The sequence below is a fragment of the Trematomus bernacchii genome, unplaced genomic scaffold (genome assembly GCF_902827165.1).
Source record: "Trematomus bernacchii unplaced genomic scaffold, fTreBer1.1, whole genome shotgun sequence".
Taxonomy (NCBI): Eukaryota; Metazoa; Chordata; class Actinopteri; order Perciformes; family Nototheniidae; genus Trematomus; species Trematomus bernacchii.
The window spans coordinates 13217285-13241239 of NW_022987720.1; the positions used below are offsets into that span (position 1 = coordinate 13217285).

General features: G+C 41.9%; 1 protein-coding gene across 1 annotated transcript in view; it reads left to right on the forward strand.

Moving 5' to 3' along the window:
* Nucleotides 1-23955, forward strand: part of znf385c (zinc finger protein 385C) — a 128627-nt gene that overhangs the window by 44046 nt on the left and 60626 nt on the right. Inside the window, exon 2 of the mRNA XM_034144240.1 lies at nucleotides 1362-1685. Coding sequence (XP_034000131.1) covers nucleotides 1364-1685 — 322 coding nt within the window. The 5' untranslated portion in view covers nucleotides 1362-1363. The remainder of the gene's footprint in view (nucleotides 1-1361; nucleotides 1686-23955) is intronic.

Genomic DNA, 23955 nt, shown 5'->3' on the forward strand with positions numbered 1-23955 from the left:
GAGATATCTGTAGACCTACCTTTTTATTTATTTATAGAGACAGTAGCTGCATATGAAACAAACAGTTCTTCTCTCTGACTGTGTATCCCGGGAGGGCTTTTTCTCTGACCAAAGAGTCCTTCATGGAAAAGCTAAGGGGTTTAAGCGGCTGTTTTCACCGAAAATTTCTTTTTCGACTGTCCTACTTTCCTGTTTACCCCCACTCCATGTATCCAGGTTATGACAAGTTATAGTGCTTGAACTAATGCTTATTTCCAATATGGATTCATATTGAATCTGCACATTATTGAAGGTTAATTGATTCATGTAGAGAGATGTCCATCCCAGTCAGTCCATAACGCAAGAATATTCCGTTTATTTTCTATAAAACAGAGAAACCAATTAAATATTCATATTTGAAAAACTGAAAATAGCATTAACCATGTAAGATCAGTTTATTGAATGAGATAGTTAATTTTTGAGGTTATCATAATAGTTGGAGATTTTTTTCTGTGTGCTTTTACACAGTCAAAGAAAGACGTGTTTGAGTTTAAGCTCCCACACACTTGTATATGTAATGCAGTTGCTGTTATGTCTGTAATTCCAGCATACTAATCTGAACCCTAATGTCGGCAGACAGAATCAAAGCTGTTTCATAAACCCCTAGACTCCCAGTTGATTTCCTGTTTGCTGATCTGATTCAGGCACCGCTTGGCTGAGATCCTCACAGAACAGCTACTGCTGCAGGATTTTGGCTCGCAGGGGTGCACAGACAGCATGCAGTCATCAGAAGTAAAGCAGCCTGAAAGAGGGGCCTCACTGGTCCTTAGAGAGCCACACTGCAGAACTCTGTCTCCCCCAAGTGGTGCGCCGCTGCAGCCTAGGACCACCGCCGCCTGGACTTCCCACTGTACATTGTGATCATGTCCATTTAATGCCCACTCCCTTTTGCTTCCTGATGTCTTCATGCTTTGTTCTGTTGGTGCTGACAAGTGCGACTTATATGAGACACGAACAAGGTCAGATTCCACACGCTCCTCTGCAAAGCTTTGGGAATCGGGGGTATTTGTGCTCGTGTGTCCTCTGCAGCTACCAGGTTTGAACAGGCTGGCTTTGTACGCCGTGTGAGCCAGGTCATGCCAGACTGGGGAAAATGATACCTCCATCCACAGCAGTCTGAACACACTCGCTCTGTTCCATGCTGTGTTGAACATGCTAACAACGGGGCGATTCAGAAAGGGAGGTAGCCTCAGATATGTGAAGTCTATGGTCATGAAAAGGGTCTGACACCTGAGCAGTAAAGTGAACCTCTAAATAATATTCTCCTCTTCAATATGTTGTCCATGCCTTTGTATTCATCCCGTCCTCCTCTTCTATCACAGGTATGAAACGTCCGTACAGCCCATCACTTCTGCCGAACCCCGAGCTGGACAGGAGGGTGTTAGGCCTCGGGCTGGGGGTGCAGATGGATGGCGAGCCTTGCTGCGACACTGAGGATGAAGTGCAAGACGGGGAGTCACCAGGGGGCGCTCTGCCTTCTGCACTCTGCAGAGCCAAAAGGGAGAGGAAGCAGCGGAGCTATACATTGTGTGAGGTCTGCAACATCCAACTCAACTCAGCCGCACAGGCCCTGATCCACTACAACGGCAAATCCCACCAGAAGAGGCTAAAGCAGATCAGCAACGGAAAGATGCCAAGTAGCACAGGTAGGCTACGCTCCACTGACCACCATGTTTGTTTATTGCTGCAAAATCTGATGTAAATGCAGAACATTGGATAAAGTCCTGTGCCTCTGGATCTTGTTACCCATGTCTAGCACAATACAGCCATGCACATTACCAGAATCCCACACAGTGTCCTCAGCACACTCTCACCAGCCTCTGCCAATCCCCCTACGTGTATCCAATAGAAGTTAAACAAATGCAATTCTATTTGCTAAAATGTCTTCAGACAGAGCCTTGGGCTGAGGACACACACACACACACACATCCACAAACACACATATACACACAACTGGAGCAGTGCTGAGTGAAGTCAGCAAGTGAGACACTAATTAAGTGCTGGTTGTGTTTGATGGTTGTGTTCCTGGGAGTGATGCGGCTGGAGTGAAGTTAAGCGTTTTGTCATTCTAGTCACAGTCTGATTAGGACTCGGGCGCTTTGCTCTTTCTCCAGCCTTGCCAACAGGAGGAAATAATCCCACAGTGCTCACACAATTATGCAGACAGGCAATGGGCTCACACTCCACTTTCAAAAATAGAAACACAGGTATATACATTTGTAAACCTTGTTCAAGCTTAATTTGCCAGATGAGTAGATCTTTTGTAGCGACAGGTCGACTGTAAACGGAGGTCGCAGTTGTTCTCTGAGCTGGAAATCGTCTATCCCATGGTCCACATATTGTATGTCCTCCAGTAATGCACACTGCCAACAGAGTATTGTTGAGGATCTGGTCGGATGCAAGTACGAGTTCATTTATGTTCATTTATGTATGTCTCTAGTCTGCACTCCTGAAAGAGCGTGGCAGTATAACACTTGCACCGTCTGAATATGGCATAAAAACATGATAGGATAGAAAATCCTTCAAAGCAAACTAATCCATCTTATCCTAGCAAAGCGATAAATGTATATGGCTTATAAATATGCAAAATTATAAAGATATTACAGATATTTCTTAGGCAGAAAAGGACTGATGCCCAAGGAAGTAGACTTGTTCAAAGCTTACATTTTCAAGACAGCTGCACACATATATATGACACAGTATTACTATCTAAATGATTTATTTCTGTTAGGGCTGTGATTTAAAATAAAGTGTCAATGCGATAGATGCATAATGAAATGTTTCCTTTTAAAAACAATGGATAACTTTTTGGGATAACTGTGCATTTTGCAGGTGAAGCAGTACCTTTTGATTACCTTGATGTATGGAGTGTACTGTGTTGTATTCAGAATTGGTTTGTTAGCCTGTTTTAATCTTTATAATTAGCAGTTTTCATAGTAATTGTATGCTATTGAATTACATCACAGGAGCCACACCTCTCTTACTTAAGTAACATTAATCCGTGAATGCGATGTTGCTGGTCTCAATCCGTTCCACTGTTCTGTTGGTAGAATAATTTAAATAAAGAAATGAATAAAGAAAATACAATAAGTAAGAACAATTTAATTCATTGCGCATAAGCTCACACTGCTAACAAACTCTACATCTACTCAGTTGTCTAATGTTAAGAGGCCATCTCCTGTAGCCTGTGATTGTTCCTGTAAATGCTCTACTTTTTTGGGTTTGTCATAGACGTGTTTTTCTGCATTAGTTTGAAATATTTATTTACTTCAGGAGTCTTATGCAGCACCTAAGGAATTTGTTAGGCAGCAGTTATGACAGTCGATCAAATCACTACGACAACCGACGCACAAAAAACATGTCGGCGACAATTCACGGCTCTATTGTTGCCGACAGCTACTGATTACAAAGGAGAGGAGTGTGTCATCAACAGCTATTGTCAGAAGTATGAATGTGGAATTTAGTTGCTCAAAATAAGAAGAGGAGAAAAAAGGACATTTTAATCGATTTGTCAATGTGGGCAGCAAAACTTTCAGAGATGAGTTCTGAAAATGCGAGCATGGACAGAAAAGTTTCATGAGGAAACTGAGTTTTCAGTTCCATCTCGTCACAGCCTGAGATCAGCACATACTGTAGGAAATGTGCTTATTCTGAGCTGAAGATTGTGTTTATACGCAAAGTGCTTAGATTTGACTTTTTGGTGAGAACTTATTCACCGTTAAAAGACCCACGCATCGTATTTATTTTGATTTGCTTAGGGACCATAGTAGGGAACATGTGTTGCGCACGCACGCACGCACACACACACACACACACACACACACACACACACACACACACACACACACACACACACACACACACACACACACACACACACACACACACACACACACACACACACACACACACACACACACACACACACACAGTATCCAGGGCCCTGGCTCTGTTGTTTCTAATCGGCCCTTATCAGCGTCTGTTTGCCCGACTCAGCATGCTGGGTGTGCAGCGGAGGCAGCGGTGAGATGGAGCTGTCAGGCTGGATGTTTGCCCGAGCGAAGCAGAGATTGTACCGATTTCATTCAGTAACTCCTTAATTTCCGACTCCCCCTTTATCCTTTCTAAACTGACCACTTAAGCTCAAAGCAAGAACTTTTACAGTTCTGCAACCTTTTTTTATACACAATCCTTAAAAAATGGCTTCACATTGAAGGTAAAATGTAGGACTACTGTGTTTAGTTTGTGTCTCCGTCTTTGGGGTTTCTGTTTGGATGACACAGTTACTTCATCTCACAGATTAGTGCGGACACACGTCAGCTTGCTGTCGGCTGTGCTCCAGCTCCAGATATTAAAGCAAAGTGTTTATTATGCGTCCTTCACCACCACTATAGCTCCTTGAGCTGCTTACTGCACTGTAGGTGCAGCAGAGCCGCTAGCATGGAGTACATTTAGTAGATTATTTTTAATCCCAGAAACGCAAGGCCACGTGTCGTCAATATTCTCATTACACTGCTGGAGGTGATGCATATATAAAAGTACATGTTTATGTGTTGCATTGTGTGTGTGGCGCAGGGCAGGCTGAACTGTTGTGGTGTGCAGATTCTCTCTGACATGCAGTCACAATCACACAGCCTTATCTCTGCTCACCTTCTGCTGACTCCCTCCGGCAGCCAGCCCTGATGTCCTCGGCTCCACCACAGCTCCTCTGCCGTGTGTGTGTGTGTGTACAAATGTGTGCATCCTGCATGTCTGGATCAGATATTTTTAGAATTCCTAAATGTTGCAGAGACAGTCACTTGCACTGTGGAGACATAATATGTGCTTCAGTGCGTCTGTGTTTATATCAGGCATCTGTGTGTGAGGTACGGATCTTTATTTGTTTAAAATAATATCATGCTTTTTCTTTTAAATCAATGAGTGCATGTGTATGTAACTCCAAGCAAATCCTCTCCACGTCGGCGTGCGTTTTCTTTCCTCTCTGCTTCACCGAGCTGACAGTGGGTTCAGGCTCTTTTTCCTCCTTCCCTCCTACCTCCCCTGCTTCCTCTGTTTCCTTTCTCTCTCCCTCATTATGCCATGGATGCTGGACATGTGGTGGAACCAGTCCCAGTGAAGGATGAATGAAACACTGATTAAGTGATTTCCCATGGTTATCTTGGAGAGTCATATGTTAAGAAGCTTGCTAACAGATCAGGATGGAGAGAAGAAGTCTGAATAGTTCTTTGGGTGACATGTTTGAGTGAAGATGTCTTGGTGACAGTTAGTTCAGGTGTAAGTTTATACCCTTTAAAATCTTAATGTTTCATAACGAGCAATATCAAAAATGTGCCAATGATTTATTCATGTTAAAACACCATATGTGTTTTTGACACTTTGACACTTTCAGTTGTCAAAGTGTGGCCAAGAAAGATGTAATCAAACACATTCTGTGGCAAATTGATTTCCTGAAGATAAAGAAATAACAAACAAATCACAAGACTTTTGTTGTTGTCATGGTTCTTCTGTGGCTTCTAATGCTGGCTATATTTCATCCTGTCCAAAAAGAAAAACAATCACAATGCTGGCAATAATTCAATGGCAAGCACATTTTGTTAACCAAAGCAAAAACTGGTGGTGAATCGATATTTTACAGATTAACTAGAGTTTAATGCGTCAGTTGCATCATTTCCTGACTGCTTAAAAAAAATCTCTCAACTCAAGTGCTCTGAAACTTTGTAAGCCTTTTTTGAATCTGTTCTGTTTTTCTATTCTTTTGGAAAAATATATACCCAGGTGAACAAGATGACTCATAGTTTGAGTCTTACTCACTAAGTAAAACGAGGTCCACACTTGTTTTCTGCTCTCGTCCTTTTCTCATTATGTTTCTAGGAATGTTTTTGCATAACATTGTGGCCATCACGGCACAATCCATGTCAGGGCATCATATGTGTGATGTGAAGCTGCAGTCCATCCTAACATGTGCACAGACACATGCGAGGCTAGATCTGTAAAGTTAGGTAGGTGTTGAATGTATTAGTGCAAGTAGAGCTATAATCCAATATGTGATCAATGTTTCAATGCTAATGTATTGTGATAACATCATACATTGAGATATAGTGGTACACATGACATCATCTAAAATGATATAACAACAAGCACATAGTCATTTATACTTCTGATTTCAATTATTTTGAGGGAATCATTCTAATTTAATAAAATGTGATGATTTCGCTTTAGTTTTTTCATCATATTTTGCATTACCACTCAGTTCAATGTGACAAATCAAACTCCAGGAAAGTCAAGCTTTTGTCTTAAGCGCTTTGAGCACCAGGAAAAGCGCTATATAAATGTAATATAATATTATTATTATTATTATTATTATTATTATTATTATTATTATTATTATTATTATTATTATTAATAATGTTAATACTCTGCGTGTATGCTAATATAGTCAGTCAAAAGAAATGAGAAAAACACTTTTCGAGTATGCCTATATAATTCACAAAAGACCATGACCATACAAATGTACTACTGTATGTTTTTAAACGTATTGTTATCGAGATATGAAATAACCTATAACCTATATAAATCACACATTAACAGCCAGATTGAAGAGGTGAGTTTTTGTGAGTGTTTTGAAGGTGGTGAGGTCAGTGCAGTCTCTGATGGGTTGTGGGAGAGAGTTCCAGAGGGAGGGGGCAGCGACGGAGAAGGCTCTGTCCCCCCAGGTCCGGTGATTGATGCGGGTGGGGATGGATAGGAGGTTGGCTTCTGATGAGCGGAGGCAGCGGGAAGGGGTGTGGTGGTGCAGCAGGTCTGTGAGGTAGGGGGGGGGGCCTGGTTGTTGAGGGCTTTGTGAGTAATCAGGAGGACTTTGAAGTCGATTATTTGATGGACGGGGAGCCAGTGGAGGTTCTGGAGGACGGGAGTGATGTGGTCTCGGGAGCGGGTGTGGGTGAGGAGGCGGGCAGCAGAGTTCTGGATATGTTGGAGTTTATTGAGGAGGTTGGATGGTCTATGGAATATTATGTAACATTTGACACATTTAGTTGACGCAAGCTGCAGAGCAGAAAGACACATTCAGTTAGCTACTGTAGCAGTCACATGTGTGATGGTTCATAGTGTGAAATCCCTCCGCAAGATGAGGCCCCCTCCGCGAGGTGAGGCCCCACGCAGTCTGCGTGATCTGCGTGTAGGGAGGGGTGGCCCTGATTATTATTTTTTAACGCAAGCCGTCATCAATTCGCTATGGAGGAGCACACAGCCTCTGTGAGCGAGAGAGAGAGAGAGAGAGAGCGAGAGAGCTAGAGAGAGCACACCTTTATCTATTTAATATAGCCTAGTAGTTGTAAAAAATAAAGTAAGAAATCATTCCAATGTGTACTATAGGACAGTGAAAAAAAACAGTTTAAAAGGGGAGTGATTAGTAAAATATGCATAAATAGAAAGAAAGAATGCTAACTAGGTAACATAAGATAAGAACAAACCAGTTTAAATGATTTGTTATTGGTTGTGATCATATTCTAAAGATGTTAGGATTATTGAAAAGTATACAGCTCCCTTTCATCTGAGTGTTGAGAGCTGTATCCATAAATTCATGTTGTGCTCAAAGTGCACCAGATTGATGCTTTTAACTTCAACATTTAAAAAAATATCTTCCCGGGGGTGCATGCCCCCGGACCCCCCTAGAGGAGGTGAGGTCCACCCCCAAATAAAGCAGGTTAAAATAATTAAATTGAATACATGTTATTTTAGTAAACACTGAAAAGGGTCCCACAGACCCAAACAGCACACAAAGGGTAAAGGTAAGCATATAATAACGTTAAAATGTGCTAAATATATACACTGCAAAAAACAAAAAAAAGAGTAAAAGTAGATCACGACTTGTTTTATTTTTTGGAAAGTAGCTCTCATCCTAAAAAAGGTTGGAGACCCCTGCTTTAAGCCATAAGCATTATTCATTCTGGTCAAAGACATGCAGCCAATCCCACCTAAATAAAGAGACAATTAAAAAATACCATGCCCCTGAAGGACGTGCCTTATGCATACACTCACAATGTTGCATTACATCCTCAAACACATGAGGCTAAACTGCTGTAGATGTCCCTCCTTTTCAGAGGAGACGATCAAATGTTGATGGAAGGATGTGGAGAGAGAAAAGGGAAGGAGAGAGTGGACAGCAGCCTGGCCTGATGTGACCCACAGAGGCCCCTGAGGATCGGTCAATCTAACAGCCTGACAACACTCTGTTTGCCTCTGTGTGGTTGTTTGTATTTTCTGTTGCGTTAATCTTGCTTAGCTTTGTGAGGAGGCATAAATCTGTCATGTGTGGACCTGTTTTATGTGACACAAAGAAAGCGAGAAGAGGCGGGGGTTGGGGGATTGGGGGGGGGGGGGGGGGTCTGCAGTGGTTGATTTTCATGGTCCTCCATCACTCAGTTTCCTTTGATATGTGCATTTTTGTTGTTGTGTGTTTGCGTGTGAGTGTACTGTATATTTGTGTAATGTGAGCCTCCTCTTCATGGTGAGTCTCTTCATCACGGTCCCTGTCCGACTCCCTCTCTCTGGCTCTGTTTTAATAAAGCGTGAGGAATTGGATTAAAGGCAAGGATTTTCTGCTTGAATGCAATTGCGCATCTGCGTTTTATTTTTGTGCTGCTTTGCCGGTTTCCCATTTTCCCCCCGTTGGAGTAAAATGACTTCTCCCTCCCCACGCCTTTGGACAAACATGTGCACACTTACTGCGTGTGATGTTTGTGAAGCGAGCAGCGTTATCTTGATCTCTGTTATCATCAAGTGCTGCCTGCCTCTAGTCCCTTTATTAATCCATTTATATTAAACCTTACGAAGAAATGACTATGTAGCTGTTTGGTTGTTGGCTATGTCGAATTACTGAAAACGCTTCCGCTTTATGACATTTAGGCATTTCAATAAACATTGAAAAATAGTTAATGATCAAAACTATTTATAATAACTTATGCTTTAAATGTATAAATAATATGAAAGGTAAATAAATATCACAATGATGACATGTACAGTATAGGAGGTTTCAGTGACCTATTTTATATTTGCATGAGTTAATCAATAACCTTTAATGATTTTAGTGATAAGAAAAACCATCCTTTTCATTTCAATTGTGTCGACCTTCTGTACTGCAATGTGGCTGTGGAGTCGTGCACTTTGTTCGAACCCCTCCACCTCCATTCCCTCCGCTCGCTGTCCTTCTCTCTCTCTCCCTCCTCTCTGTATCGCCCCAGGGTGCTCCTTTCTGTGTGACGGCAGTTCAAAATCTGGGAAAAAGGTCGGCGGGTGTACCGGGTCGTCACACAGAGCCCAGTGGAGCGAGAAACATGAGGAGCGGCGTTTATAAGGCCACAGGGAGAGGGTCGCATCCCTCAGAAATCATCCGATGTCTGTGTTTACCCGGGTTCTGACAGGTCGAGCGGCTCTGTCTGCGGATAAGGCCAAACGAATCTCACTATGAGCCCTTATCTCGCCTGTCTGATACACAAACCCATATTGCATCAGCCGCCGCAGACATATCTGCTAAATGAATTGAACTGTTTGCCAGATTCCTAAATGTCAGAAAATATCAGTCAATATCAACAGTATTTTGTCAATTCGGTCGCATGGCTTTGACTTTCTTTTTCTCTCCCGCTGTTGTCTTTGTTCCTTTTTAAATGTGTCCTTTTTATTCCTTATCTGCATCAGAGTTTTGTATACATGTCATGGAGGAAATGTTTTTCCCAGCTTCTGCAATACACACTGAGCATCAGTATATATATATATATATATTGCACATATGATAGAAAAAACAAAGGTACTATGTGACCTGATGAGCCTTGCTTTTTCTCTCACTCCACCTCTTTCTCTCTTGGCCAATTTCACCCTCTTCCCCCAGTGGCTCATTGTTAAAGGACCATGAAAGGCTTTCTTTCTGGGAAGAGAAGAGTCCTTTTAACCCCCCCCTCATCTTGCCTGCACCTTAACCATCCTCTGAGCCCCATCATTACAGGCCTTTAGAAGGGCAAAATTACAGCAGAGTGACTTATTACCAGCTGCATCCAGGGACAGGGATGGAGGTTACAGAGGGAGAAGGTAGGCAGGAATTAAGGTGAGATGGAGAGTGATGAAGCAGATGAGGAAGAGGAACAAGGAAGATTGAAGCTCTGAAGGAAGGATCAGTGAGATGGAGAGAAGGGGTAGAGATGAGGGAAGAGATTGAGAGGCTGGCTTGAATAGAGAGAGTGGAGCAGGCATAGACAAACACTGTCATTTACCGAGCGAGGCCGAGCTGTCGGCTAATGGACAAATGATACATGGCATCAGAAAGTTTGCTCTGCCTCACAGTTCCCAAAGTTCACATGTACCTCCCATCCTTCACATGCAGTGCTTCGCCAACAGACGCAATGCACTATGGGATTCAAGACCCAGCTCTCTAGAGGGGTCACAGAGTGTTTTGACCGTCAGCTTTGGGCATCCTTTTTCTAGAACTTGATATGATCTCATCAGAGCCTTATCACATCAAATGAGATGAATCAGCAGCAAAGTAGTCTGACAGTGTGTGGACCTCCAGAGACCCTCACTGTGTCGTACACAAAACTGAAGCAGACAAGCTTTAGTAAACAGATGTAAACTAGGTGGAATGGGATGAGAAGGAAAGTGGGAGGAGGGGACGTTTGGTGCACTAACAAACAGAAATAGACATCTCACTGGGGTAGATGAGAGTAGCACACACAAATAAAAACACACACATCCTTGTGTCTTTGTTTCACACTGACATATTTTGCATATGTTAATTTGCACTATACTCAATCACATGATAACACATACTTAACTAAGTGCTAACACATACGACGGTAAAGTCCACTAAGACAAACGATACTGGGCTGTAAAAATACACTTTGATTGATATTCATGTGATAGGACACAAAGGGATGCAGTGGGAAAGTCAACTTTAATAACTTATTGTCAGTCTGAATGAAATAATTTTGCCAGCAAATCATTATTTTATTATTGTAATTGATATTTTTAACTGATAGTTATGAGGATAGGCAGGATTTCTTTTAAGGCATGGTTCAAACACTGGAGATACTTGAAAAAGCTAATGTGGGATGAGCAAGTTATTTAGCTGGAAAAAAACTCACTTAAAGGGGCCCTATTATGCTCATTTTCAGATTCATATTTTTACTTTGTGCCTCTACCGTGCCATGTTTACATTCTCTAATGTTCAAAAATGTGTTTATTTTTCTCATACTGCCTGTGCTGCAGCACCTCTTTTCCGTTTGGCATCAGCCAAACGGCTCGCTGCACCCGCACTACGAGGGGGACCCAAGTTCCCATCAGCAAAAACACGTTGGTTTGCTATCCTGGCTCCAAAATGGTGGAATGAGCTCCCCATTGACATCAGGACAGCAGAAAGCTTACACATCCTCCGGCACAGACTGAAAACTCATCTCTTTCGACTCCACTTCGAGCGATACAATTACTAACAAAGCACTTATATACTAATAAAGGACTGGCTTATCTAAAGCCAGTTGAGTAGCACTTGAAATGTGTTGGCTCTATGAAACCTGATGTACTTATATGATTCTGTTTTCTTCTAGTTTGTATCTTCTTGGTCGAATGCAGTTATTGTAAGTCGCTTTGGATAAAAGTGTCAGCTAAATGCAATGTAATGTAATGTAATGTTTAGGGGGGGGGGGGTAGAGAAACTCAGAGATTTGAGCCTTTGCAGACCATTTACATGCACACAAACGTATCAAACTACAGGAAAGGCCAAACCCAAAAAAGGGCCCCTTTAACGTTCCTGGAAATAGCAGATTTTGGTTTTAATCCTGACTGACCGAAGGCACTGCACAGGATGTGATGTTTCTCAGGACAGGATTGAAGATAAAGCAGTTTGTAATGCAACATTTCTTTCCCACCTGACTTTTGATTTTAGTTTCCGTACTGTAGGTATGCCAGTTCTTCGAGGTTTTATGCAAATCCACTCCCTGTTGAGCTGGGCCAAAAGAGACAACTACAGCTCCTGCTGACTCTCACACACAATCATGCAAACACACACACACACACACACACACACACACACACACACACACACACACACACACACACACACACACACACACACACACACACACACACACACACACACACACACACACACATGCCATTTAGAGAGCGAGCGAGGCAACTCATGGACCATTTTCATTGTTATTCATGTATTAATTTATACGGTCATGGCAGATGTGAAACAGGGCTGTAATATGCAGATGTGGGTTTGTTTCTCGATGGGAATTTTCCGGTCCACTGCCTCTAGCTGCCACTAATAATAAAGACAGGCATGGAAGGTGGAGGAGGAAAAGGAGGAGGAGAGAGGGAGAGAGGGAGAGAGGGAGAGAGGGAGAGAGGGGGAGGGAGAGAGGGGGAGGGAGAGAGAGAGAAATGGGAGTTGTCAAGATGCCTCCAGTCATACACCACCTCTAAAACACCTCGACTACTCCCTTTTCTCCACACACTCAGACGCACACATGCAAGCACTGACCAGGTGTGATCTAGCTGTGAATAGGCTTGTCCTTGACATGAAGGTGAGCATGTAGAGTTGTCTTCTCTTTTGTTGACAAGACTCCTGAGCATCTGCAGGCTGTTGCTCCTCCGTCTTAGATTGGCAGTAAAGGCGGATTTTAAACTGGCTATTGTTAATGCAACAACACATTAAGTTACTAGGGAAACGTGCGGCCCACAGTACACTTAAAGCTCAAGATGTTGCTTAATATAAGGCTTGAAAAACTGCAGAGGAATACTTTTTGACCCTTGTCAACATCTGGCTTTACTTTTCAGCTGATAAAGATAATGAATATCTCTGTTGTGCAGCTGCTAAAAAGCTAATGCATTTGCATGTGCTGCTTTATTGGAATGCAGTCTTGGTACAAGCAGTTGAACAAACTGACTGTGTCACTGCCCGAGACATAAATAGCCAGGGACTGTTAGTCACCCTGTAGGCAATTGGCTGTGAGACATGTTGTTTTCTGTGTGTGCTGTTGTTGTGTGGCACTGGGGTTAGTTCCTGCGGGAGGGTCATAGACGGGAAACATTGCTTGCCGGGGGAGTAATGATGTCAAAGACGAGATGCTAACAGGCAGCGAAGGATTCACTCTATTTTCTCTTCACCGCTGCATTTATTAGATATTAACCCCCTCCTGTCTCCATGATTGAGTGGAGGGATGGCAGCTAGAAGAAAGAAAGGAGAAAGAGGTCCCGGAAGAGTTCAAATAGAAACAGATCCTAATACAAAGCCAATCACACAGCGGCATTACTCAGATGTTGAGCTATAAAACGGGATATGTGACAGGTGAAAATAAACTTTGGATACTCATTTGCAGTTACCTTCAGATAACACAAATAAAAAAAAGATGTATAACCACCATTGCAAATAAAATGCTGAATTCTTTTTTGATTTGTTACTTTTTTTCAATGTTATACTCTCAGGATGAAAACAACAGTTTAAGTACAATATGGTGTTACATCATACAAGTCATTTTTGTACCCAAAATGCAGTAACTGACAATCAAATATCATGTGCTTGAATGATGATGCATACACATGCAAGAAGGAATGTAATGTTGCAGCTGCTTGTCATATTAATCTGCAAAGTATTAACTTAAAGGTAGGGTAGGTAAGTTTGAGAAACCGGCTCGAGATACACTTTTTGTTATATTCCATGGAATGCTCTTAACATCCCGATAGCAATGAATATCTTAAGTGCTTTGACAAAAAAACCATAACAAAATTTCATCTGTGGAAGCCGTAATACTGTAAAAAGCACGACCAATCATTTTAGCCAGCCCGGCTAAAATAACTGGATGGCCTACCTGTCTGTCAGCCTTCCATCTGTGCACAAACTTATCTCGTGCCCTCATTGGTCATGTGCGCGTTCGTGTGTGTTGGAGGAGGGGCTCTATAAGGAAGTGGCAGATTTTCTCCGGTTGTGTATTTTCAAATTCTAGCGATCTCGAGCCGGTTTCTCAAACTTACCTACCCCACCTTTAAGCTCTCAGATGAGTGCAGTGGTGGACAGTAGAAATGTTTCTCAAGTACAATACTTAACTACAATTTTTGGGTTTCTTTGGCTAAAGGTAGCTTAGCTTAAACTTCTACCCCTATACATTTATGAAATGGAGTGCGTTTACTTTAGGATACTTGTGTGCTTTTACTTTCATAAAGTAAACCTTTGAATAAAGACATTTGTTGTAACAAAGTTATTCTATACTTTGATTTTATACTTTTAGTGCAGTCAAATATAATGATTATATAATGTGAAATAATGTTTCCCTCTGAAAATGTTTGTGTCGGTATACCCTGCCAGAAAATTGTAAAAGTCTAGAAAGTTCCTCAGAATTGCACTTCATTAGCGTAATTTGAAATGGACTTGTTTACATACATGCTCTAAACACAAACCTACAGCATCCACCATGCCTTGTTACCCCTGATTTGTAGACACACACACACGCACACACGCACACGCACACAGGGCTATCTGGAGCTGAAGCCCACAGGCATGCGCCCAGGCCGGAGTCCAAGCCGTGTCAAATCAGCGTAGTCTTCACCAGAGGCCAAATCTGTAGCGTATAATTAGCTTTTAATCAGCACCCTTATTCAGGCGAGCAGTAAAGATTAGCCCAGCTTGGGCTCTGCTTAAAATAAGCATTCATAAATGCGTGTGAAAGCCTCTGACCCATCGCATCCAATCATACACACACAATACCAAGCTCCCTCCCCAACGTCCTCTCTCTTCCCGTTTTTCCCTGCTCATGCATGTGAAGCCCCCCTCTCTTTTCCCCTCCTCTGTGAATTTGTTCTCATTTCCCATGGATTTTGGTCAACTCAACCACATTTTTACAGGACATGTAACAGCAACCTCTGCTGTTGAAATACAGATAAATGATCACCAAACTTCAAGGGCACGAGGACACAAGCCTATACATAACACAACACGCCTGACCTTCATGACACCTTATGTGATGGAGGGTCTATTTGGATAATCCAATATGGCGAATTTAAAGCGAGTGTATTTATTAAATAAAAGCTGCTGGGGTTCGAGAGCGTAACATTTCAGAGTAGCTCGTCTCGTCTAATCCCTGCCTCTCTGGGGTGAGCCGCAGCATTTATGCCAGTAATGAAGTGCAGTGAGATGAAAGCCTTTTTAATGGGATTTAGTTAAACTGGGACACAAACCAGAACGTCAAGGAGGGGGGGGGTACACTTCCTCATCACATCACAGCTAACGTCATTGTTATTTCTGCTTGCATGCTGTGATTATTTAATGAATATGTGTCACCTCTCTTTTTCTATTGGCTGTGATAAATGTCAATCACAGACATCCTGTAGTGTCTTGTCATTTTTGTGTTTTTTTCTTTTGCCCCTGTTTAATTTTCAACTCAGTCATTTTGCCCTCCACTGGCAGACCTCATCCTCTGTTGGTTGACGGTGAACAAGAGTGACTTTAGTGTGTGTCGCAGGTGGAGCGGCATGAGTGTGTGACTTAATGGATGACAGGCTGGTTGGATGGTTCTGTCTCTAACAACACAACATGTTCCGATTCAGATCTACATTATGTGTGTGCGGAAAGAGCCCCAGCTTTAGAGATCTGCAAGACGTGTGTTTGTGTGTGTGAGCTTGCTTGCCACACTATACTTTATCTGTCTATTAAGGCATTTTCTTGTGTGTATAGTAGACAGTCGGTGTGTAGAAGATCCTTAGCTGGAAGTTGAGACACAAAGCTAGCAGCCCCCGGCAGTCTCTCTCTTCTATGATCTGAACGAAACCCCTGACACACACACACACACACTCACACTCACACTCACACTCACACTCACACTCACACTCACAAACACACACCGAACACATCACAGCTTTATTAAAGCACCAAGAGACCCAAAGAAGCGTAAAAGGTACAAAGTACTTTTAAGAAAAAACCCATAATTGTTAGTGTTCTAAAAATAGAAATGATGGGTCTTAAGTGTGAAATAATCTAAGATGTTTGGGCTGATTATAGACTGAGTGCACTAAGTAGAACGTGAGTTGGTTGTTTCAGCCATCTTCAGTTGATTGTTTGGAGAAACATTTGTCATTTTTGAGTAGTGATATAATTTGCCCTACTGTATATTACATTTGTTCCCACTGATTCCAGGTTGACTTTGTGTGTCTCGTGATGGAAATTAGGACCATTGTTGTCTTATAAGAGAATAAGAAATTACATTCTGGGCTTGGTATATATATATTTGTTGTATTCTGCATGTCAGATCCCATCTTTAGACGTGTCACTATCCACACCCTGTGGATGAGGGAAATTGGAACATGCTTATAAGAAAACAAAATCACTGCAAACTGCTGTCGCGTTCAGCCTGCGAGAGCCGGTGTGTGTGACCAGCGGTGAGTCCAGCTCGCTCCAGCCAGCCAGCGATCCTGCTGCTGCTGCAATGAGTTTGGCTCCTGACCTCCTCGGGGCCGCGCTGCCATACTGGCCCCCTGCTTATTGTTCTGTCAACAGCATCTGTTGGGCCTGATAACAGGATTAGACCAGCCCCCTGTAGGCCTGATGGAGCTAGCCTGGATTAGCCAGTGAGGCCTATGTTTCTGTGTGTGTGTGTGTGTGTGTGTGTGGTGTGTGTGTGTATGTCTGTGTGTGTGTGTGTGTGTGTGTGTGTGTGTGTGTGTAATATATAATACAATTAACTCAGAGTCAATCCCTTATTTCCTGTCAGAGATGTCACACTGCAGCAAAAGAGGTCTGAAATCCGCTCTCATCCTTTCTCTCATCCAGATAAAACCTAATTTATTTGTCTTGCCGTATCATTGTCAACACTACACTGTACATGTCTCTTATAGCACGGAGAGCCTTTACTATGGGTTCACCCACAAGAATGGACATTTGTCTAAAGAATGGACTCTCGAGTGCAAAGTAAATCGAGCATTATTATCCCGACCGTTGGATTGAAGGTCGTGTCAAGGTCCAGTAGTGTGTTGCTCATGAATATAACATGTATCTCTCCAACTCCATTACACGCTGTCCTGGTTTTCCAGGTAATAATCTGTTTTCTGGATCAGAAAAGCAGGCATACTAATACATCCCTGGATTAATATCCCAAGAAAAGTAAAGCTGTATGATAATAATCTCTTTCCGACCGTAGTGTTGTTTGTTGTGGCATCTTCCAGAGTAATCTATTAGAAAATCAGTACCAATGACAGGCCAACAACAGCTCTTAACGTCAGGAAGACAAACACACACACACACACACAGGTCGATAATGGCCTTGGTACCCTGTAGGGATGTGAGAGGCACACAGGAAGAGCACAATCCCAGAACAAACAGTTGGAGTCTCACGGGAGAATGGCAAAATCGTCCTGACTTCCTCCTGGGATTGACAAATCCCACTTCGCCTCGCCATGTTTTTTCACCGCTGAGAATACCTGCCAAAGTGATCGTCCTCATGAGACATTCCTGCCAAGCCCAGCACCCGCTGATCTGTTCGGTTCCATTTGACCCTGGAATTTGGCAGTATTTTGAATTAAAAGTGGAAGGAAGGTTCTCCACTGCATGTTAGACTTGCTGTGTGTTTTCCCATGGCTGTGTGTTTCCGTGTCAGACAAACAGCTGAGACCTTTGGAGTAAAAAAAACACTGCTAGTGGCTTAATACAGATCAGTGACTTTTTTAGTAGGAGCTGAAGAGAACAGTAAAATAAAGTAGTGTCAGTCACGTACCACTCCCCATCCTCTCTTCTCCGCTCCGTCTCTCTAATCCGCATCCTCCTTCCAGAGCCGTAACCGGGGAAATGGACTTCCAGCTGCTTAAAAGACGAAGCTATTGTGTCATGACACACTATCATAGCTACAATTTTTCACATAACCACCATTTCCTCCCCTGCTCAAAACGAAAAGCGCATTGCCATGAAAATGAATGCAGTTTTCCTGTTTCCCGTTACATCCTAGGTTGTCAAAGAGCTCTATTTAACATGGCTGGCAGATGCCACGCTGCAGTGTGGTGATGGTTGGCATGTACAGTGTGTCACTGCGACTCTGTGTCAGGAGGCAACATTCATTTCCAGCACTCAGATTAAACAAGACACTCTTCAGAAGAGGCCACTGGTCACTGTGCCGTCATCTCATGCTCCCTAAGAAAAGCAGAGCTGAGGAAAGAGCTGAGAGGTGCAACTTTAATCTTTCCGGGCCACCCAATACCCCTCAGGCTTGTCGCCTGTAAAAACCATTTGCTCCTCAGGAATGCTCAGTATACTGCTTGCACGATACACAGCACAGACTATATTTTAGTGTATCAAATATCAAACCTTTGTTTAATGAAAGATCCAGTGTGTATACTCTGAGTTCATTACAAATAGATTTTTTAAATGCATTGGTTTGTAGCATTGGACAATCATATGCACATATCCTTTAAGAGTTAATGTTGTATAAATGGATACAAAGTAAATGCAATGAAATTCATGGATCTAGTTATCGCCATAGTTGTGGCCCGCCTACAAAATAAAATGAGCATGTTTTTGTCTGAAGCCAGACATGCTGATTTTAGGAGAGTCGACAAAACGAGTGAAAACTAATCGATATAATCCCTGCAATATCACTCTTTTGCTGTCTTCTATTGAAGCCAATTCATCAATAATAGTCTATTTGTATTGTCAGACAATATTGGCATTATAGGTTAAAGTGAGCTTCAGTATCTTTCTCTCTCTCTGTGTTCTGAGAGAAGGAGAGTGCTGTAAGGGCTAGCAGAGAGCCTCAGAAGCTTTGCAACTTTGAACAGAAAAGGCGCTGTTTCCCTCCGCCTGCTCCTCTTCCTCCTCTTCTCCTTTCGCCCCCTGACAGAGCTCGTCTATCTGTCTATTGTCTCACCATCACATTGACTCCCTGTCACTGCCTCTATCTATTATTCGAACTCTCCTGTCTGTCAGCCTCTCCTGCGCTCTCCACACTGTTAACCTGTTTCTGTCAAACAGTTTCTCATTCTGTGTCTACTCGTCGGTCCCCTGCTCTTTATCCCGACACTTGCTCTGTCTCATTTTAAGAGGCATTTTATCATATAACCATGTCTGTCTTTGTTCGTGCACGCACTCCAGGCACCCCCACCCCCCCCCCTTTTCCTGGGTCTTCCAGATGATAAGTGCACACATAGGTCCACGTCATCATACACACACACACATGCTCACACAGACACAGATGGTGTGCAAGTGTAAGATGTGACACAGTCCAGATAACAAGCCATGGCCTCCTCCAGTCCAAATCGCAATATGAAACGGGGCTGGATTCCACCGGCAGCTCTTTAGTTTCCCTTTCCCTTGTCTTTCCTTTTATTTGTGTCCATCTGCCAGTGGCCCTTGTGCTGTCCCTGGTGATAGTCGCGTTAGTTGATCAAATGTTGTCTGGTGGTTTTTATTTTCCCCACGGGAAGCCAACTAGACAGTTCTGTCTGCTCCATCCAAACATTGAAAATGAAATACTGAGCTTTTACTGGTTTTATGTTTGCAATTATTATATAATTATGATTATAATAACAGTCATTATTCATAACTTCTAGCAGAAAAATGCAGCCAGCTTTATGATGCATCATTACGCCCTCTGGTACGACTCCTACTAGTACCGTACTGACACAGTTACGGATGCATACACACTGAATTTGCACAGTGGTGCTCATACACTGTTGCTATGTGGTTTGTTCTCCACAGTATGTATGTTTGTTTATGGGTGTATATGTGTGTATGTGTGCGGGGGAGGGGGTGGTGGTAGCAGATTGTGCTCGGTCCAGTAGACCCCTCCCAGTCAGAGCGTAGCTGCCTCAGCTAGTCAGCATTAAACTCGCCTGGCACCCTGATCCGCCCTGACAGTCAGCCACAGGAAACGATGGGACGTGAAACTGCCCTTAGCACCCATGTGACCCGGTGTGCAGTCAGGACGGGGGGGGGGGGTTTGGATGTGATGGAAAAACAGGAAGGCAGCAAGGTGATGTGTCCTCACAACAGCAGAGGCAGAAAACACAGCCCCGCCTGGCACAACACAGACAAGACACACAACACCTTGGCACACACACACACACACACACACACACACACACACACACACACACACACGCATGCACAGACAGAAAACACACGTACACAAAGAGACACACAGAAAAACACATACAGAGACTTTGGGTGCAAGCCACAAATGCTGTGATATTTCATCCGGTTGAATGGCGGTGAAATGAATCTCAGCATGCCTGGCTTTAGACCTTTAGGAGCGTGCCATTGTCTTTAACTCCACATGCTCCAGCTACCACAACTAAACACGAACACACACACACACACACACACGGACACACACACGGACACAAATACGGACACACACACAGACACACACACACACACACACACACACACACACACACAAATACGCAGGTGGGTCCAACCTGATCACGGAATAAACACAGCCTGCACTGCAAGAGCACAGTGTAAATAGGTATGTATTATTACTATTATTAACCGTCTCAATGATCTAGAAACCAAATGACCACTTAATGATTAACTAACTCAATTAGTTATGATGAGCCGATAAATTGGTGGTTGGGTGAATGCAGTCAATATTGCCTGGATTTCACATCTAAAGTAGAAATGTCAATACAAGACCGGCCAATGTACACTCTAAAAAACGATTCATGGGGTTGGTAGATTCCACTTAAAAAAAATACTTTTTCAAAAATGTTACTTACAAATGTAATGATTTTGAAAAAATATTTCTGCGTTCACTCAACTATAGGGATATATTAAGTTAGATTAACTCATATCTATTGAGTTTCAACGGTATAGTTTCAAAACTGAACACACGCTTGGACTTGCCCGGACTTTGCTAGACCACATGTTGAGTTGGAGCAATCTATGTTCATCCTGGAAGCAAAACACTTGATAGCAATGGAACAACAGGATTTTAACCTAATAATCTACCAAGTTACCTGGTAAGTAGCCATTTTTGTTCAGTTTAATTTATAACAGCTGCTTACTGCATATACAGTACAGTGTAACACAAGCTGTAAGGTAGTCATTAGCTACTTGTTTTAAGCTACGGTAGCATGCATAGCATACTGATTAGCTAGCTGTTTGTATCCTCCTGTATCCTTTGTTTCACAGATGCAGTCAAAGTTCATTACTTGTAATACAGTATGTATGTATATATACATTTTCTTGTTAGTATTAACGTTACTTTTGATAAAAACTAATTTAAAATAAATATGAACATCAACTGACAATACTCGGCATGTTCAGTTTTTGCAAACAAGCCTTTGTTTTTCTTTCTCAACATTCAAATGCTCTCCTTTGAAGGATGATTTGGTGGAAAGAATAAAAGAGTTTGCTATCCGGTGCTTGGTGGTGTGTCTTTGTGAAAAGGAGGATCTCTTCAAGGAAAACTTAAGTAAGTAAAGAAGATGCTTAAATCATACTGTAACTTGTGTTAACCTGAAACACAATGCAATGTTTTCAAATCTGAGTGCACCAAAAACACTGAAATGTATTTTCTAATCTACTTATTCCAGGATGGTGAAGTGGAAGTTAGCAATGAGGTGCTGAAGATTTTCTTGACTGCAGTGCGGATGCAAGAATAGTGATTGAAGGAACAGAAGTCCTTCAAATCTCGCATGCGTCAAGAGCCTGTGCCTGTGGGGCTAATATATACGAACTCAACCTAAACTACCTAAAAGAGATGTTAAAAACGTTGGAAGCAGGTTCATGCCTTTCATTTAATGTTTGTATTTACTTTTATTTCATATTTGAGAACATTTGTTATAAAAAGGTCATTGTGTAATGAACATTTTAAAATAAACTGTTAACAAGTAGAACTTAAATGTGTATATTATTTTTGACTCAAAGAAATGAGTTTCTAATACTCAAACAAATTAAGGTAACAATTTGCATGGACATTTTTGAGTAGTATGGACTTAAATAAATAAATTACAATAGCTTAAATGAAATGCAACTTAATCTCACTCCATCTTTACGATTAAAATTAAGTTGGTTCAACTTAATTTAGTTTTTAAAGGTGAAAGCAAATTATGTTTGTAGTACTGAACTAATTGAGTTAATCAGATTATAAATGGGTACTCAGATTAACTTAATAATCGATTAAATTGGAAATACTTAAAAAGATCAACGCAAATTGTTACCTCAATTTATTTAAGTAGAGCCGGCGTATTTTGCCATGACTGTAAATGTGCAATTTTTTAAGAATTCTTTAAAAGATTGTATTTTTGATTTACCTGATGCAGATGGTCTTGTAATTTGTTTTTGATAAAAAAAAAAAGTGTAAATATAATTAAATTATACCTAAGAAATATGCCGAACCAAAATAATATTTCTTACTGAAGATGCCTGTACTTAAAAAAAAAAGGAAGAATATTAAAAGGGCTTCTTTTTTTGTCTTTCTTCTGTATGTCATCCAGAGTTATTCCTCGCAGCAGGCCTTCACACAGAGGCAGAGAGGTTATGGGCCGGGTGGGGCTGTAACTTGGTCTTGATGTGAAGGAAGAGGACAGAGAGATACCGCATATACAGGCTTTTTCCAAGGCTCAAACCCTATAGCCTTTCACATTTATGGCCCCTTTTTTACAGATTTTCCAGGCCTACCATCAGGTGCGTCAGACGCTGTCATATTTCCAGCGCAGAGAGAAACCCCAGTGTTTCCACTGGCCCATCCTTGGCTCAGTGCATAATTCCTGGTGGAATTCTTTCCCCTCTCACCTTCAATATCCCCCTCTTACTTTTATTTTGAACCACCTCAAATCATATGTTCATCGTCTCTGTGCCTCTGTTTCCCCACTGTCTGATGGTCTGCTTCCATACTGTCACTTCATGTTAATCTAACGTGGAGAGCAAGAGAGCTCCTTTGCTTCTTTGTAGTACTTTGGTTTTAATGTCGTTCCGGCTGCAGTTTTGATGTGTGGCACAGTAACCACAGGCCGGCTGTGGTGGTTTCAAGTGTCCAATATTTGCACTGCTGCTCCTCTAAAGCACAAAGCCTTGTTCAGAAACAGCTACAGTATGGTGAAGAAATGCTCATCGTTACATTAAACAGATACAAATTGCAAACACATGCTCAAACAAGTAGTTTGACTGTCATTGGTTGTGTCTCAGATACCTCGTATGCCCCCTTTCTTTCTTTCACTTTATCTAAATAAATGCTACATTGACCTTGCTGATTTTGAGGACAGTCAATAGCCACATTTATTATGTGAAAGCCCTTGCCTTTGACTCTGAATAGCCTTATCTTTAGTGTACAAAGCAGCATTCTGTGACTAAAGGACTCTCCTTCCCTTTATCTGTGTCAGTGAGTACACTTGCATCCACTGACTGCCGCATTGTATTATTTATTGGACCCAAAGACACAAGCTCTTCAAGGTGAATACAACCAAAATGTACCAACATAGCATGCTGTACCTAGATATATATACTGCATATTGTGTGTATGTGTATATATATATATATATATTTATATATATATATATATATACACAATAAATATATATATATACTGTATATTGTGTATAATCCAACATTGAATAGCCCATTGTTTTTCCTTGATATTTTAAGAGAATTACCATTTGTAACCTCAAGGCATTACAAGCTAGAAAACTCAATCGCATGTGTAGACATTTATATTTTGTAATACTTTATAGACAGAGCCACTCATCAGTATGTGTGAACATGAGTAGCCCTATTAGTAGTCTATTTTGTGGTAATGTACAGCCCGGAGCCACTACTCTGATATAAATTAGAGATTGATTTTTGGCATCATGCTATCTTTGTCTGCTGTGGTAGAGCAGACAAAGATCATTTATTCAACGTCAGTCAACCTGGCTTTTATCTCTATAATCTTTTACATATTTTCCAGA